General features: G+C 43.9%; 1 protein-coding gene across 1 annotated transcript; it reads right to left on the reverse strand.

Moving 5' to 3' along the window:
• Positions 1-7,090: 7,090 nt before the first annotated feature.
• LOC143217044 (uncharacterized) lies at positions 7,091-11,390 on the reverse strand. Its single transcript, XM_076440742.1, has 2 exons — positions 9,847-11,390; positions 7,091-9,775 (listed from the first exon to the last, which is right to left on the reverse strand). The coding sequence occupies exons 1-2, from the start codon at positions 9,945-9,947 to the stop codon at positions 9,502-9,504; spliced, it is 375 nt and encodes a 124-aa protein (XP_076296857.1). The 5' UTR covers positions 9,948-11,390; the 3' UTR covers positions 7,091-9,501.
• Positions 11,391-17,320: the final 5,930 nt, after the last annotated feature.

The raw sequence follows: 17,320 nt of genomic DNA on the forward strand, positions 1-17,320 counted from the left end.
CGGCCGGCAACCTGATAGATTCATCCTCGCGACAACACGAAGAACGCCTACGAGGTGCCTTCGGGATCGGTGACGATGCGGTTCCTGGGATCTGGATCCTCATCAGGGATCCAGAGAGTTTGGAGAGGTTGGACTTTCAGAGGAAATTGCAGTTGTACGTTGTTGGGGGTTGCTACTTTTCTGATGATGCGAAGTGGCCAGCTTTCCAAATGCCTTGAAACGAATGACAATAATATTAAAAATGAGTTAAAGATAACTTTCACAGTAAAATGTAATTGTACGTTGTTAGGGGTTGTTACTTTTCTGATGATGTCAAGTGGAGACTAGGTTTCCGAATAATTGGAAACTCTTTAGAATTTAAACTTTTTTACCAAAGATTTTTAATTTAAATTCATGTAAACGTCACTGTTTAGACCGGTTCTGTACACGGAACCGGAGGGGGTTGACATTTCCAGCGTGCGGGAAGAATATTTCCAAGGCGTTCCAGCGAAAATTAATTCCCCTGGTCGGTGTAATGTCCCAGCATATCGACCGGCTCGAGGGGAATCGATTAATCGCCGTTTCCGAAACGCAGAAAAACAGAAGGGAACGAAGCTAGCATACTCGACGTACTCTCGGGGGTGGTAGAGGTTTCAGGTTGGTCACGTAACCGGCTCCCCGGCCCTAGTCATTTTCTACTGGCTAGGTGTTTGCAAAGTGTGTAGTTGAACCACCACCACCCCCGCCTTCGAGATTGTCCAGAGCGACGTGGTTCACCCCCGTTTGCGAGCCGACGAAGGAAAGGCTTTCCTTGTAGCCGGACACCTTCCGGCGCGGTATCGTTTCCGTTTTGGAAGCGAGGTTTCAGCACGTATTACACCGCGTCATATACCGCAGACACGTGGCAATTACCGCGTGGCGATAATCACGAGGAGGTCGTTGAAAAACCGGTAACCGAGGCGGTATCGTCGATGCGGCTCATTAGGCCTCGGCGATCCCAACAGAGAACACGAGAGAGACAGAGAGAATGAATCGGAAGAGAGAGAGAGAGTAGTCGAAACGGAGCAAAACGAATTGATACTGTCCTTTAATTTTTACTTGACCGTCTGCGGTTTCGATTTTGCTTGACCCCGCGTCTGAGATCGTATTTCATTACACGTGGACTTATTTCACTGAGGAAATGAGGAACAGGATCGAAGCAGTTTCAAGTTTGCTTTGCGAACATTAAACTTGGCTCGATGTACGAATGTTTAATTATTTTTAACACTCAGCGACATTAATTACAAGTGCGTGCACACTTAAACATGTCTGTTGTACAGGGTGTATAAAAAGTAATGGTCATCCGTCGTAGGGGTGAATCTACACCTCTGTAAAAATTCAAATGTAAAGTCAAAATTGTTCACACAACGAAGAAAATTGTTGTTAAAGTTTGTTTTTACATCAATATCTTCTACTCATCGAGAAGAGAAAAAATTTGAAAGGAGCCACATGTCGCAAACAAATAGTTGTTGAGATATAAGCTGTTAAAGTTCTTGCAAAATTTTATTGTGTAGAATTATACGTACAGTGAAACAAATTAATATTCGGAGTCTCTAAAAAAGACGATAACTTTTTTAATATTGTACTATACGATTTAAACTGTTTTGGGAGGCTAGAGCAATTAGTTTACTACAGAATGTGAAATGAAATTTTTTCAAAAATTGCAATTGATCAGAATCGTAGAAAAAATACTAATATCGCATTTTACAAATTTTTATATGGGCCTATAATGAAAATTTGAAAAATACGTTTTGTAGATCTGTGTTAATTATATGCACTGTGAAAGTTTCATCGAAATCGGTTGATGCGTGAAAAAACGACAGGTATTGAAAGATGTAAGAATTCTTAGATTTGTTGCAATTAGAGGCCGAAAATCGTGAGAATCTGAAATTTTTACTATTTTTAATCGTTTGTAGCTCATTGCAATGTCGACCGATTTTGACGAATTCTTCGGAATATGTTTAATTCACACAGATCTAAAAAACGTATTTTTCAAATTTTCAATATATTGAGTCCCACATAAAAAAGTTTTAAAATACAACTTTTAGTATTTTTTTCCGATCAAATGAAATTTTAGAAAAATTTCTTCTCACATCCTGTAATAAACTAAATGCTCCAGCTTCCCAAAAGAGTTAACATCTCTTTTAGAGCGTTCATTCGGATCATAAATTTAAAATAGTAAATATGAAAGAATACCTTATATCCACTTTTACACATAAGAATATTAATCCCGGGTTATAAAATACTAATATTTAGGTACTTACAAATTTTTCAGAATCTTCTGTTCCTCCTTCGGATCAACAGGACACTTCCATTTGCGCGAATACGTCTTAATAAGTTTGAAGCACAAAACAACACATTTTCCAAAATCGTGACAGCGATCGGGAAGAAGTTACTCCGTACACAGTCAAAATAGTACTGCGGTTGTCACCTCGGTTTTCCGTGAATGTTTCTGGGTGGATTTAGGTGGGGAAATGTTGCGTTTGTTAACTGGACGGTGGTGTGTCGCAAGGACTTTACCTTGAAAAGTGGGGGAACAGTCAAAGAAATTCCTTTTGACATTGTTTACGGTCATCAATGATTTACAAGGGTAGTCCGCTCGTCGCTTCGATGGGTGCGTCGCACGTGTTGTCAATCTGTCGGGGTTGAAGATTCGCATGCGTTTTTTGCTTGCTATAACGACCTTTACAGGTATATCGCCTAATCCGCTGTAGGAATTGTGAGGTACGGTAACATTTTATATAATACAGGATTAATATTCTTACAACAATGGATATAAGGTATTCTTTCATATTTTGCAACTTCAAATTTACGATCCGAATGGGCAGAGAGACGATGACGTCTACGGGCCTAGCGGCGAATGTCCCTTTAAATTTCGTTTGTCTCGAGGCACACACACCATTATGTTCTGTCTCATCGACACGGTCGGGTGGACTGTAGTAGTAGGCTTTTGTCTATACGCATAACTCCACACAATCAAATTTTGCAAAAACTTTAACAGCTTATATATCAATAACTATTTGTTTGCGACATGTGGCTTCTTTCAAACTTTTTCTCTCTGGATGAGTGGAAGGTGTCGATGTAAAAAACAACTTTACTAACAATTCTCTTTGTTATAAATAGACTGCGGATCTTTATGCAAAATAAAAAATGTTCGCATTGATTGCAAGACACAGGAGCCAAATAAAAATTTCATTCTTCTTTTGACGATCTTGTTAATGTGAAACTAATGCACTGGTGGCCTTAAATCTTTTTAATACCTCCACTGTTTTAAATTGTACGTGCCCATTTTTGTCATAAATGCATAAAATCCGCAGTCTAGTTATAAACAATTCTGCGGCAAGTTTCTCTTACAAATGTCCACCGATCCACCGAGGTGTAGATTCACCCCTTTTTGAACACCCCGTACAAGCCACAACTACGTCGATAATTATAATTATTTTTAATGGAACAAAAAATATGTCAGGATCGAACTAATTCGACAGAGAGTAGCTCTCCAGAAAGATCGCAGTGAAGATGACACAAGAAGACTTCCGGAGGATCGGTGAATGTGTAGCAGCCGGCGACAATTTCTTTTAATTACGCGTGCAACGTTTTCAACTTCGTAAAGATCGCAATCTACGAAAATACGGGCACCTCATCCAGAGAGGAGAGAGGGAGAGAGGTGAGAGAAATTGGCTGGGAAATTAAGTGCGAGAACTCTTGCGGCGAAACGATCCGATGGCATGTCAGGGGCTAATGCGATTACCGCCGAAATCAGATCCTGTAGTTAGCCAATTAGGAAAGAAGCGCGTGGCGTCGATGCGTGTCGTTTCCGCGTTCGAACCTGTCCGAAACTGTTCACAGTTCCAGAACGATTCTGCCGCCTGTCGCGCCATTTTTGGGTTCGCTTCAGGACAATCTTCGAACAAGCTGTTCTAACATCTAGTCAAACATTTTTTTCATTGCATTACTAGAAAGTATTTCTTTTATACTTATGATATAAATAAAATCAATTTGATAATGAAAAATATTGTACCATAATTTTTTAAGAGAACGATTCAGTTTCGACCGATTGTTCCTTCTGCATTCTTTATTCCAGCGATGAATAGAAATCGATGCAGTCGAAAAACATTGTTGATCTTTCAACCTTGAAATTCAAAATCACCGAAGCTGTGGACCAAATCGAACGATTCAAAATGCATTTGAACGAGGAACAGAATGGATTCTCTGGAACAGAATGGAACAGATGCGGAACGAATGTTTATTGCCCATATAAAATTGGCTCACCCATACAACTCGTCGATCTGCACCGGATCGATGTGGGTGATTTAATCATTTTTTGATTTTGACTCTCGGCCAGGATTTTGGTCGGTCAGGGAGGACCGTAGAAAAGCCGTCGAGTGGCCGATAAACTGTCTCGCTCTCTCCTCGTCGCTCCCGCGTGGTCGTTTCTCTTTTTCTGTAGCCGGACGACCGTAGACGGTCGAGTTAAGGCAGTCGTTTCGCCGACGATCGTTGCCAAGCGATAATAAACTATCCGAGGGTATGGATTTCAACGCAAATTTGCTCGGCTCTTGAAATTTCCTGGACAGTAAGAGAGAAGGGGGAGAGAAGGGGAGGGGAATAGCGCTGAAAACCTATAAATTCGAGCGAAGTCGCCCGAGGTGTATGCGCGTGTACCCGCCGCGTACCCGTCCAGAGCGGATCGACACCGTAAAAATTAGGCGGAGGGCATATGGCAACCGTGGAGGTAGCGAAACCCCATTACACGTGGCCCTTCTCTCTCTTTGTCTCGCTATCCGTCTCTCTTTCTCCCCGCGTCTCTTTCTAGTCGTCTCCATTCTCCTCCTCCGATCAAAGCCGGAATAATCGAAAGCCTTTGGCACCTGCCACTTTGCCCGGACACAGGGGACCGAATATTCTCTCTTTCTCCTCTCTCTCTCTCTCTCTCTCTCTCTCTGTCTTCCTCTCTGACTCCCCCTATCTCTCGATCGTTCGGAAATTACGATTATTCCCGCGCAAAGTTCACTGCCGGGCGTGAAAAAGTATCTCCATTAAATTACGAAATTATCGTTATTTCCCGAAAAGTGGGTCCGGATTTATGGATCGGCGGGGTTTCTGGATGGGGCCCGGGCCCCCGGGGACCCACAGCAATTACACTTGGACCGGACTCCAGTCCAGGACTCAGGGGCCCACTGATCCTTTGTGCTCCTAGCTACTTTGTCATTTCTGTTGTAACCCGTTTGACCCTTTTCGAACAGCGTGTGGTTTGACAATTAATTTTAAATAAAGATGTACTTGTCCTTGTCGTTGGATAATACCAAATTAATGAGAGGAATCCTGTAAAATACAATAATATTCGAATATTAAATCCGATCTGAAATTATATTCCAACTATATGATACTACTTTTCCATTAAGGGGGGAAAACCTTGTGTAAAATGAAATTTTTGAGCATTTTTCTTTGCTTAAATCGACAGGAAATTTACCGAGGAATACGATTTAGAAAAGTTAGAAAGTGATCAGAGATATTCTTGTACGTTATTTTCAAAATGAAGTGAACGATTGTATTGAGCGGAGCGGCTTGAACGCACATTTTTCTCGAAACGCAACATTTCGCGATCACTCGATCTTTATGAGACTTATTATATATATTCTATAAATAATTTGCCTCGGCATGACGAGCTCCGATTTCTTAATTTTTTATTTAAAATATTGTTGTTAAGAATTCGTTCATTAAAAAATCCGTTTTCTTTCAAAACTTCGCCATTTTTGCAAATTTTAATAAAAGAAAAATGTCATGCTGAGCGTTTCTGCATAAACTAACGAATCCATTTTGATTTTTCTGTTTCTTTTTCAAGCCGCCATTGCACCATTGTTACCAACAGTTAAAATTTACAAAAAATATTTTGTTTTACATTATAACATTAATAAGTGATAGCTCAAATTTTAAATCGATCTACGCATTACATTTTTCAAAAAAAATTCTTGAAGAACGGGTCATTTACATAAGGTTCCCCCCCTTAGATCTTCCTTCCAGAGAAGGGAAATGATTAATAGAGAAAGAGAAGGCGATAGGTAGAAATGGGCAGAAAATGTTCCGTGAAAAATAGTGAGGTTTTAACAAGAACGAAGTTTAGTATAACGCCGGTTGTGTTCGTTTTGGGGCGCAGATTGCCGGACGAGAGACGCGGGCCGCGCGAAACGGCGTATCATTGCGCCATTTCATAAAAACCGGCCGATATGCAGTTAATCGTTTTACGTATAACTAACACGTCCATAAACCGACGGATTAGCGCCTGCTCGTCGTCTGCGCCCGCCTATCCGCCTATCCGCCTATCCGCCCGCCCCGTCGACAAGCTCGCCGCGTTATCTCGCCCCGCGATAAGTGCATTAACTACTCGTATCTTCTCTAATAGTTTTCAGACACGCCGGGAAAGTCTTGTCGCGGTCGAATCTCGCCGAGCACACGAGCAACGATGCCCGATGCTATCTACACTCTATTCTGTCCAACAATTCACCCCATTCGTTGTCTTTTGCACTATCAAATCCAACATTATCTTCGCGTCATCTCCTCCAGAAATAAATCAATTCACTTTTCAACCCCCTATCACATTCTTCTAAACCAAGAAATCAATTTCAGATTGATATTGAGAGATTTCCAGATTTTATGGTCTTTTTTGCACTGTCAAATCGAACGTTACCTCCATCTTCTAACATAAATCAATTCACTCTTCAACCCTCTATGATTTTTCTGAGCTTCAAATAAAAGAATCAATTTCACATTCATATTGAGACTTGCAGATTTTGTTAAACAATTTCTTTGGTCTTGTTGATAATAATTATTTGGCGGAAACTATGTATCGTGTAAGATGTGAAATAATAAGGACGTGTTTTTCCAAGCTTCACCATTCTATTAACCCTTAACAGGAAATATATCTTTGTTTTTCAATCTCCTCATTCGAGATTCTAACAAGGACATATTTTACCCTCAGCTTGAACCCCCGACTTTACAATTTATTTACTCAGATTATCTCAGACAATCAATCATCCCCTTCGCGATTAACCCTTTAACTAGAAATGACGTGTCTCGTTCGCATAAACGTCTCCGACGCCGAACCCAACATATTTAACCCGTCTTAAATAATGGTAAGAACGAACAATATACTCTAGCACATAATTAATTCACTTGTGTCTAATTTTTGTGCCTAACAACAAAACAGTATAAATGTTGCTGTATTCGCTGCCTAATATTTTTGATCTGTTAAAATGAATTACAATCATCGTAGGTCTACCGTCATTCAGAAACGTTCTATACTTAATCGAGTGGAGTTTCAGGATGACGCGTCCTCGCGGATTACAATCCCGCGAAAATCTGCTGTTTGCGGGGGAGTATGGACGCGATCTGTCGCCCATGTGCGGCTCTACAAGGGCCAGGATCCGGTTATTCGGTGGCGGGACGATTTTCTAATTATTGCTTCCGTCGCCCGTGCCCCGAGGGCTTGTTGCCACAGACCACCTCCCTCTCTCTCTCTCTCTCTCTCTCTCTCCTGTGATCAGTGGTTTCGATCCGATCTGGTAGTTCGATCGTATAGATCGCCGCGGAAACCGTCCACCCACGCACACCTATCTCCGATCCGCGCCACAAAGATGAACGCAACGCACACACCAGGCCCTGCGGAAACCCGAAAGGTGTTTCCAGCGGGAATTTCGGTGCCCTGTGGCCTCCCCGCTTGCGGAACGAACGCGGAATACGTTATGCGCTTCGCTCGCCTAATTGCAAATTGCTTTTCGCCCTTGTTCTTGCCGAGGTCCAAACCACTTTTCACGTTTTTGAACTTAATAGAGTCGCCGCCAGTGGATCGGCTGGTATTTGCTTTAATTAAGCATCCGTAGTTCCTCCTGAAATAAAAATTGTCCACGTTAATTATAAAATCGAAATATATTACTCTCTTTAATGGTTTCAAGCTGTAAATTATTTTCTATCCACATTTCCTATAATATAAATTTTTATAAAATTCGTATAAAATCCCAATCTAAAACTTTTAACCTATCAGGGTTAAAGACCTACATTTTTAGGGTGACCAGATGTTAGGAAGTGGTCGAAGGTCGATTACCCCGACCTTGATCCCCAGGATCCAGCAGAATCCTTTTTCCTAGCCGGTCGTGGACCTCGGTCTCATCCTCCGGTGTCACGCGTGTTTCCTTTCCGGTTAGGGGATGAGGGTAGCAGCACGTAAGACGCGAACATCGATGCCAGGGGTGGCTGAAGGGGGGTTGATTCTAGCTGGTGGATGACGGTGTACGAGCGGGAGTACGGAACGACGGGATGGTGTGGAGAACGTTGCAGAGAGCAAGTGCATGGAGGAGGCAATAATCTGGTTATAACTTGAGAGATTAGGTCCGGATTCGATTACCGGCGAGGTATCAAACCGTTAAACAGTCTCCGTGCTAATCAAAACCGAACCTTATTATCAACGAGCCCGGCCCAGGGATTCGTCCGACCCTTGCCTCGATCTCGATCGCTCCGTTTCGTGCTCTGTTTCGCGATTCGCGGAGAACCATTATCGCCAGATCTCTGACCCAGCACAATTGACCTGGAGACACTACAGCTGCTGGAGGTGATTAATCCTACTAATTGAGTCCTACCTGTATTATTTAAAATGTGATACACTTTTCCAGGAGTACTATGTCCAAATCCGAAGCTGTAGCAATTGTAATCGAGGGAGGTTCACCCTAATCATCCATGAGCGATCCAAATGGCGTTGAGCAAATCTAGAAAAGAAAAAGCTCGATCATTAATCGATGCTCTTGCAAACTAGACAACTAGATCCAATTCAGCGCCGAATAAAGTTCAGCTACTCCCACCAGCTAGCTAAAGAAGTTATCCGAAGCCCTCGGAGAAGGGCTTGGGAAAGTTCGAAGAATAAAAAGCTCGAACGTTTAATCGACCGGCGAGTAAATAAAAGGGCGATCACCGGGGGTGGTCTATCAGGTATGGATCGCTAGATCGTCGCGAGAGGGATCGATGCCTGCAGCGGGATGACGCTGTTTGGTCTCTCGCTGGCGACGACGAAGAAGACAGAGAGAAAACGGGGAGGGAGAGAGAGAGAGAGAGGAGGCAGGAATTCCCAGCCATCGTCGTCTGCCAATTTATATGGCTGCCATCTTGGATCGATAGTAGTCGTACAACGTTGCGCGCGTTATATACACGCGGCGATCGTTGCAGGTAGTCGTGTTAGGTTACAGTTTTAAACGCGGGCAAATTACACGTTTGCTTGCGCGGCTGCGCTCGGCTAGCGCGCGCGAGCGCAGTTTAAAATATTCCGGCGTCGGGTGGCGCGGGAAAGGGCAAAATAAATGTTACGGCATTACGATGGACAGCAAGCGCTCGTTCACCTATACCTCTCGGCCCCCTTAAGATCACCACCACTCTGACATCGTCACCGACACCCTCTTTCTCTCTTCCTCTCTGTCTCCCGACTCTTTTTCGCTGCGGCCGTCACAGTCCGTCCTTTTTCTGCCTCCGACAACCTCCGTCTCCTCTCCTTCGATTTTCTGCGCTCGGTAGCAGCGCGTGTACCTGCGTCTCGGTGCGTACTCGCGTGTATACAGGGTGTCTGATCGAACCGAGAGCATCGTCGACATTGGAGAAAATTGAGCTAGCCCCTCGTCCACTTCTTCTTCTTCTTTTATTCGGTAGAAAGCTGCTCCTTATTGCTTCAGTGTGGACGCACCTTAAGGGTCTCTCAGGGGTGTTGATTGTAGTGATGAACCTGCAAGCGAATACGACATGAACATCTACGGTATCGGTACAGGAAATGTTTATAAAAGAATATAGACAAACCTGTATGTAACAAACAGTTCCATTCGAGGAACCAAACTTGCTCGAATCCGATCCATCAACTCGAAAGAAATTAGCACAGTGGAATCTAGATCATCGACCATGTATTTCTACAGGGAAAATCTGGTTTTGCGAAGCGTCGGTGTTTGACAGTCCCATTGACAACCATTGGCAGTCCCACTCTCGCCAGACACCCTGTATACATGTTCCCGAGCGGGCATCGGTATCTAAAGTATCTATACATATATCGGCGGCGGCGTCGTTCGCCGCGGGACAGAGAGGAGCACCGTAAAAAGGAGCAAAACCGTTCGGGAAAGACGAAGAAGGCGACCGTGTGCGCGCGGAGAAACACGAAGGAACCGAGGGAGGAGTAGGAGACGCGAAGAACGAGAAGCAGCTGGAGTAGGAGGACGGGGAACGGTGAAGAGAGCGGAAGAGAGACCGAGAGAGAGAGAACGAACAGAAGGAAAAAAATAAGCGGAAAAAGTAGCGGGCTTGATTGGTGGAAATGAATTCAAAATGGCCGACCCTCGGAGCCTGGTAAAATGGCGTCGCGAGCATTAACAGCCGGCCGATTGCTCGCGGATTTGACGTTTCTATTCGCGACATCCTTGCAGCGTCTACCGAAAGACGTATCGAAACATTGCAACCCCCAGGACCGTATCGGATCTATGTCTTGGATCCTGTAGATCATCCTGATGCTCAAAGATCCCGGTCCGATAGCTGGCATGATTAAATTTAATTTCCTGTCGAAGTGCTCGATTTCTGATTTTTCTATAATTTTTAATAATTGTTTCAGGCGATCGAGGATCTATAGATCTTGCGGATCGGGGGATGGTTGTGGGGTGTTCTGGGGGTCTGTCTGCGAAAGGGTGCCGCAGTTTCGTGGTAGAAAGCGAGTTTTGTAAAACAAAGACGAAAGGGAGTCAACCCTCTTCGCCCTCGAGGCAGATTCTTTTCGGCTTTCTCTCTCTCTCCCTCTTCACAGGGGGGACCACTATCAAACCTCTCGTCATCTCAACCCTACTCTCTCTCTCTTCTCCGTCTGTCCTTCCAGAGATCGGCTCGGCTCGTTCTCGTTCCCCTTTTCCCTCTCCAACCGCCCCCTTCTTCTTCTTTTCTCTTCGTCTTCTTCGTTTCTCGGGCCCCAGCCACGGATTCTTAATCGGGACCATTATCTCCGTGCGATCATCATCCCGAAAACTAATTCGTATTTTTTACTACGAAACCGAAAACTCATAAATCAAAGCTCGCTGGGCCCGAACCGGGGCCCGCGCGCGTTTCGCTCCTTTAAGAGTTGCGCGCTGTAGACAATGGACGCGCGTCCATTTAAGGGATTCGAATGGACGCAATTTTCTATGGGGGTTTGTAATTATGGGTAGTTTGTTGTCGGGCCCGGGAACCCGGCCGCGACCCAGACCAGACGCTCTTTGTGTCTGTGTGACCGTAAAAATTCTCGAATTAAATTGAAAAGCAGACGCGAAACTCACCCCCGCGGCGCTACCGCGAACTGTGGGGCCCCGTGCGGCCCGGAGGGGCATGCAGGGGCCCTGACATACTCTTCGGACTTCGAACTTCTCGGGGAGTGTGCTATACTTCGGGCAAAAATTTTGCAATGCCGCAGATTTGCGGATTTCACGCAGAAAATTGGGAAAATCGTATTTTGAACGCTGTCATGAACCCATCAAAATTTGTGTACCCACATTTCTGGGTTTCTCAATCTTAAATTAAATAATTCTTATTTTCTGTCAATTTCTAAAAAATTTTAGGAAGATCCCACCTGGTGAAGTCTAAAACATCTGAAAGATAATTTAAAACAGGACTCAATTCAATAAAATGATTTTTAATCGAATAAAATAACTAATGAAATAAAATTCCTATCTCTACTGTTTCCTCCATTGTGCACAACTACCCACCAGTCTAAGTACAAGCCTAATGATTAGATCTAGTCGGTAAGATCCGGCAAAAAGATGTCGCGGTCATTTTTAATTTCGAGCCACCTTTGACAAGGGAAATTAACTGGATCGTGTAAAGTGTGTCCGGTTCTGCAAAGTGCAAAACATCCAAGAAAACCGCGAGTAGCGAGTTCCCCTCCCCGAAATGGACAAAAAAAAAGTTTGCGGAGGGACGGTGTTCCCTTTGTGTCCCCGGGATTTAAGAAACACGGAAACCCTTTCGCTCTCGACGCAGTAGCGACAGTTTTTAATTATCGCGAAAGCGGCGAATAATCGATAGCAAGCCTGCGGCGTTATCACGGTCCGCGCCTTTGTCCCGGCAATCACTGAAGTAAATGTAATTATACGAGCCGGGGAAACGAGAGTCAGAGACGAGGCTCTTTTTCAAACTACCGGGAGGAGAGTCTCTTTTGAGACGTCTTTTGATGTCTTCGCGGACCCGGAAGAGTCCCGACACTGCAATCCCGATCGTGAAGAACTCTTCGGCGTCGATGACTTCGCCTAATTCCACCCCCTAACCCCTAAAAACTTAAAAAGAAATATTACTAGCTCTGGCACTGCATTCGATTGTGGCAAATGGTCGGTTCCAGATATTTTATTTTACAAATATTGAAATTATTAACATTCTTTAATGTAGATCTAGAACTAAGTCGAGTCCCTTATTTTCCCCATAAAATTTCCTAAAATTCGGCAGTAAGAATTTCACAATTTATACAGGATAAACTACTATAATTTCTAAACGATTAAATACTCTACGTCACCGTTCCAAAAACCGAGAAAGTACAAAAGAACGACTACACAGGAGGATGATCGACGGAGCATCGATCCTGGATCCTTACGCAACGTAAAGGTCCGAGAGCCTAACCCAGAGTGATGGATCCCGATCCCGTCGATCACCGGGGCCCCGCTTATGTTTATTTATACATACGTGTCTCGTGCAATCCGCGGAACCAATCAGACCGATCGAGAAGAGAGTGGAAAAAGGGGGGGACCCCAACGGAATAGATCCCTCAAGATTTATACCTCGTAATGAGAAATCATTAGCCGCGAGGTGTATTAGATAATCTCGGTAATTGGGCAAAAATTGGCCGAGTGGATTCGCGAGCAGGATGGTAACAGGGCCCGGCGTCCAGGGCGTCAGAGAAAAGAAGAGAACGATCGCCCCCGGGGCCCGCCGATTTTGGGCCCGGCCGGGGCCCTTTCTTGATAGCCTCGAAAAAAAGATATTCCGAATGGGAGTAGGACCCATCGGGCCGTTTCACGATATTAAACGTACAACGGGGAATCGCCGACGTCTCGATTAATCGGGATGATGGCGGATGCGTGCCGGGGTTGGGTCCCCCCCCTGTTCCGGGGCATCATCCTTGTGCCCCGAATTCAGTTTATTTTTTTTTCTTCCGCTCCGGGTCCAGGACTTTGGAAATTTACTGGCTTGATTGACAGACGCTCGGCCTGGCTCTGCTTGGAAACGCAGGATTCCTCTGCGATTTTAAAGCACTGCCAATGTGCAGTGACGTCAGCGATCTAACTTTTGGCTTGTTCGATTTTTATTCTTGTCCTGGAATTCTTCTTTTAACGTATGTATTTATTTTAAAGCCTTAAATCGTCTGTGAAATTGTCTGAAACATAAAATAGTGGAAGGTCAACCTAGGATGTATCAAAATGTCTAAGGGATGAAATTAATTTTTCTTTTAACCCTTGCTCTCAAAATTAAGCACATTATTATGTTGCATAAAGAGTCAACTCAGAATCATTGTCAGCATTCAAAAATAATGAATATCAAAATAGGCTGTGGATCAAAACCCGGCCTCGGTGAGCAAATTGTGGAAGTCTCGTCGATTACAATGTAATGCACCGCGCATGCAAGGGTTGCACCGTGATGCAGCTCGCTTTACCGAGCAATTATAGATCGCTGTATAGACGGAATCGCTGTCGGACGTGTATCGGAATAAAAAGAAGAAACGTTGGCAAGGAATATGGACGCGTTATCGAAGACGAGGAAAAAGATAGGCACCCTCTAGCAAACCGAACAACATGTGCAGCCGGCTGCGTTCCCCCGGGGTCCGGAGCACGGTATAAAAATCAATCACATCGGATGACGGCCGGTCTAGGCGAAAAAACGCCCAGTGCAACTCGCTGTCGACCAGGGGAGATGATCAAAAAAGAGAGAACAACGTGGAAACGGAAGCTGAAAGCTGCTTTATTCGAGACACGTCGGTTTCCTATCCTATCCTATCCTCTTTCGATTATTTATCGCGCCGTTGCATAGGCAATGCTGTTTTTCCTATAACGTCTCTCCTCGGATCAAATTAATTCCGATTTTCCCTTAGTGTCTCTCCTTGGGTTATATTAATGTCGATGTATCCGTAGCGTCTCTCCCTGGATCATATCGATTTTCCATCCCTTAAAATTTTCCCAAAAATACCACAGTGAAATCGAGGACTCGATTGTTTTGACACTCTGAGAGGGATGAAAATAAATATTTAGAAATTCTCAACACCTCTGCGATGACACAACGAAAATAAAAATGTCAGAAGCTCGAGGAAGACCTAAGGAATGCAGCAGCATTAAAAATTCGAAAATTGCACCTGTGAGAAGTGCGACAATAAAACAACCCTTAACACCTCTGCAATGAAGAACAAATTCAACGAGCAGTATTTTACATATCCAAGTTCGGAAAAGACGGAGAGTAAAAGGGATAAACCGAAGGGGACAAGAATCAAGCGAAAGGGGTAAGGGTTAAGGGTACGATAAAGACGAACAAACGAGAAATGGAATCGGTGGAAACAGGGTAACCGCCTATCGAGAGGCGACGTTCGAAATTAAAGCCGCGGCTCGGCGGTATCTCGCCGAGAATCTGCATATCATACTAGGCGTTCCCAATCAACTAATTAACAAAAAACCGTGGAACGAGCCATTAATCATCGTCGAGCCACTCGGAATACGAGCGCGTACGAGGTGTATCAGATTGGCGAACCCTTTCGGATCCGCGCGCAATCGCCGAAGACCAAGAGAGAGAGAACCCTTCGGTACCACTAATTTCCGAGTGACCCCACGGCCTCCTCGCTTAATATCGATTATCCCGCGATATCGAGCTCTCGTTTGCGGGCCCCGTGGAAATTGCCGGGCGCGAAAGGAGCCTGGTCGGAATCATTCCCCAAAATCACTGAAGAATCACCGTCTGGAAAAACTGTGAAAAGTTAGGGGATGATGAGGAAAACCATAAAATAATAATTTGTATACAGGGTGTCTCGGCTGAAGGAGGCCATCTAAATATCTAAAAAGAATATTTATGGCATAATTTAATTGGTATCGAAGGGAGAATAACATATAGAAGAATAGTTTTTGTTTGTCCGGTTGTTTTTTCATTGGTTTTTTTCAAGGTCATCGTTATTTCTTATCGAGAAAACCTATTTCTTTTTATTCCACCTTGTTAATGACTTAAGCATATTCAAATGTATTTTTTCAGCCGCTATAAGATGGAATAAAAAAACACAAGTTTTCCCGATAAAGAAATAACGATGACCTATGAAAAAATAACCGGACAAAAGAAATTGTTCTTCTATGATATTCCTCCTTCCATACCATTTAAATTATGGCATAAATATTTCTTGTGCCATTAAAAATAAAGGAGATATTTAGGTGGCCTCCTTCAGCTGAGACACCCTGTATAATAATGTCAATTTACTAAAATTATTGGTAAATTATTTACAAAATTATTGAATTTAAAAATGTTTGGCTTGCACGAAGGCCCGCAGTCCATTAGCAAAATGGTCCGCAGTTGACTTCCAAAAGTCAGAATTTTGCAGCGGATTTGTATTTGAAAATTCGAATGCAGTTTCGGCGATTGAATCGAGATGAAATAATAGAGGCAAGGTAAGACGAGTCCGAGGTCGGTAGACGAAGCTGGGAATCGAGCAGGAAACGAATGCCAGAGAGATGAATTTATTCATTGGATGGAAGGCGGCGTATAAATGCAAAATTGGCAATACATACGAAATCTCCGGGGTTCGGAGGAAAAAGGGGTGAATACATTAGTCCCGGAATTAACCTCTTTGAACTCTGCATCGGAATAATCGCGCGGTGCAGTCGACGATTCGTCGACGACGAGGATGACGCTGCCGCGATGCGGAAGTATCATAAGTCCTCGGTTTTTTCATGGAAGGGTTCAAACGATTCCGTGCCGTGGAATCTGTAATTGTGACGAGTCGAAACGAGAAGAACATTGTCAGAGAGACCGTGAGAGAGAGAGAGAGAACTAAGAGAATAGAGTACGGGGGTGGAAGTGTTCGTACGTTCGGAGCCGAGTGCAATTTGCACTGGGAACTTATGCACCGGCATGCCGCAGACATCTCGAAAAACAAGAGATTTATTCTGGCACATGCGGCCAAGGGAATGCAAGATACTTTGTTTTAATCCGACGACCGAGTGGCATCATGCACTCGCATACATTAGCAAACCTTTTCGACGTTGATGCAGATACAACTTTTACGGATGTTCCAGTTTCTTCGATCTCTTGCAGGTGCATCTTTCATTTGCAAACTCCTTCTGTGTGAAGCAGTTGCACTTCGACTTTATTGTGGTGTTTTAAAATCTTTCACGTACCAGAAATACATCAAATACATTCATTGATATAAATTTTATTCGTACGAATGCATTTTGGTGTTTAGACATTTTTCACGTAGCATAAACACATCAATACATTCGTTTTTATTATCACTAAACCTATCTAGCCTTAAAAGTAACTGGTACATGTTCCCTTATAAAAATGACAAGATTGATTTTATTTATATCCTTTACTAAAATTATCTATACAATCATTTCTTATGAAATTATTTTTATTACATCAGTAATCGTAAAATAAAAAATCTGGAACCGGTCATCTTAATTTTAAAAAAATTTGCATGTACCAATTAAAACTGCCAAGACGAAGTTAGCAAAGCTCGGAAGATCTGATTGGAAAACGTTCAACCCCGAAAGTGAATTCAGTGAACCCCCTCGCAAGAAAGAGTTCGCCCTTCTCTTCCCAAAAAGACATTCCCCACCCCAGTTTCCCATAGAATTCGCCAAGGCCGTTGTCTCGCGAGTTGTTCCTTTGACAAGAGGAGTGGGGGTTTCCGAAATACGATCTGTTACCTTCGAGGTATCGACTGGCAAGTTGGTTGCAAGGCTTTAGGGGTCGATCGGGGGGACGGGCACAGGGGATGAGTTAGCAACAGCAGATTGACTAAGTTTCCCCGGACGGAGTTTCGACAGGTTGAAATCTGGTTGCAGATACCGAGAGAGCAGCTTCTTCGAACAGCTTCCAAACTATTTGTCCACGGTGGAGAAAGGAGGAGAGTGAGGGAGAGAGAGAGCCGGAGATAGCGGCTGGGAAAAGTAAGTCTTCCTGGAACACCCGCGGCAACGTTCTCTCTCTCCGGCAAAATCGGATACAGTCGATCCCTTAATAGCCACCACCCCAAGAAAACGATCTTAATTTCTGCTCTTTGCACCCGGAGCTCTCCTCCAATCAGCTATTA

This window comes from Lasioglossum baleicum, chromosome 16 (assembly GCF_051020765.1).
Source record: "Lasioglossum baleicum chromosome 16, iyLasBale1, whole genome shotgun sequence".
In the NCBI taxonomy this organism is placed as follows: Eukaryota; Metazoa; Arthropoda; class Insecta; order Hymenoptera; family Halictidae; genus Lasioglossum; species Lasioglossum baleicum.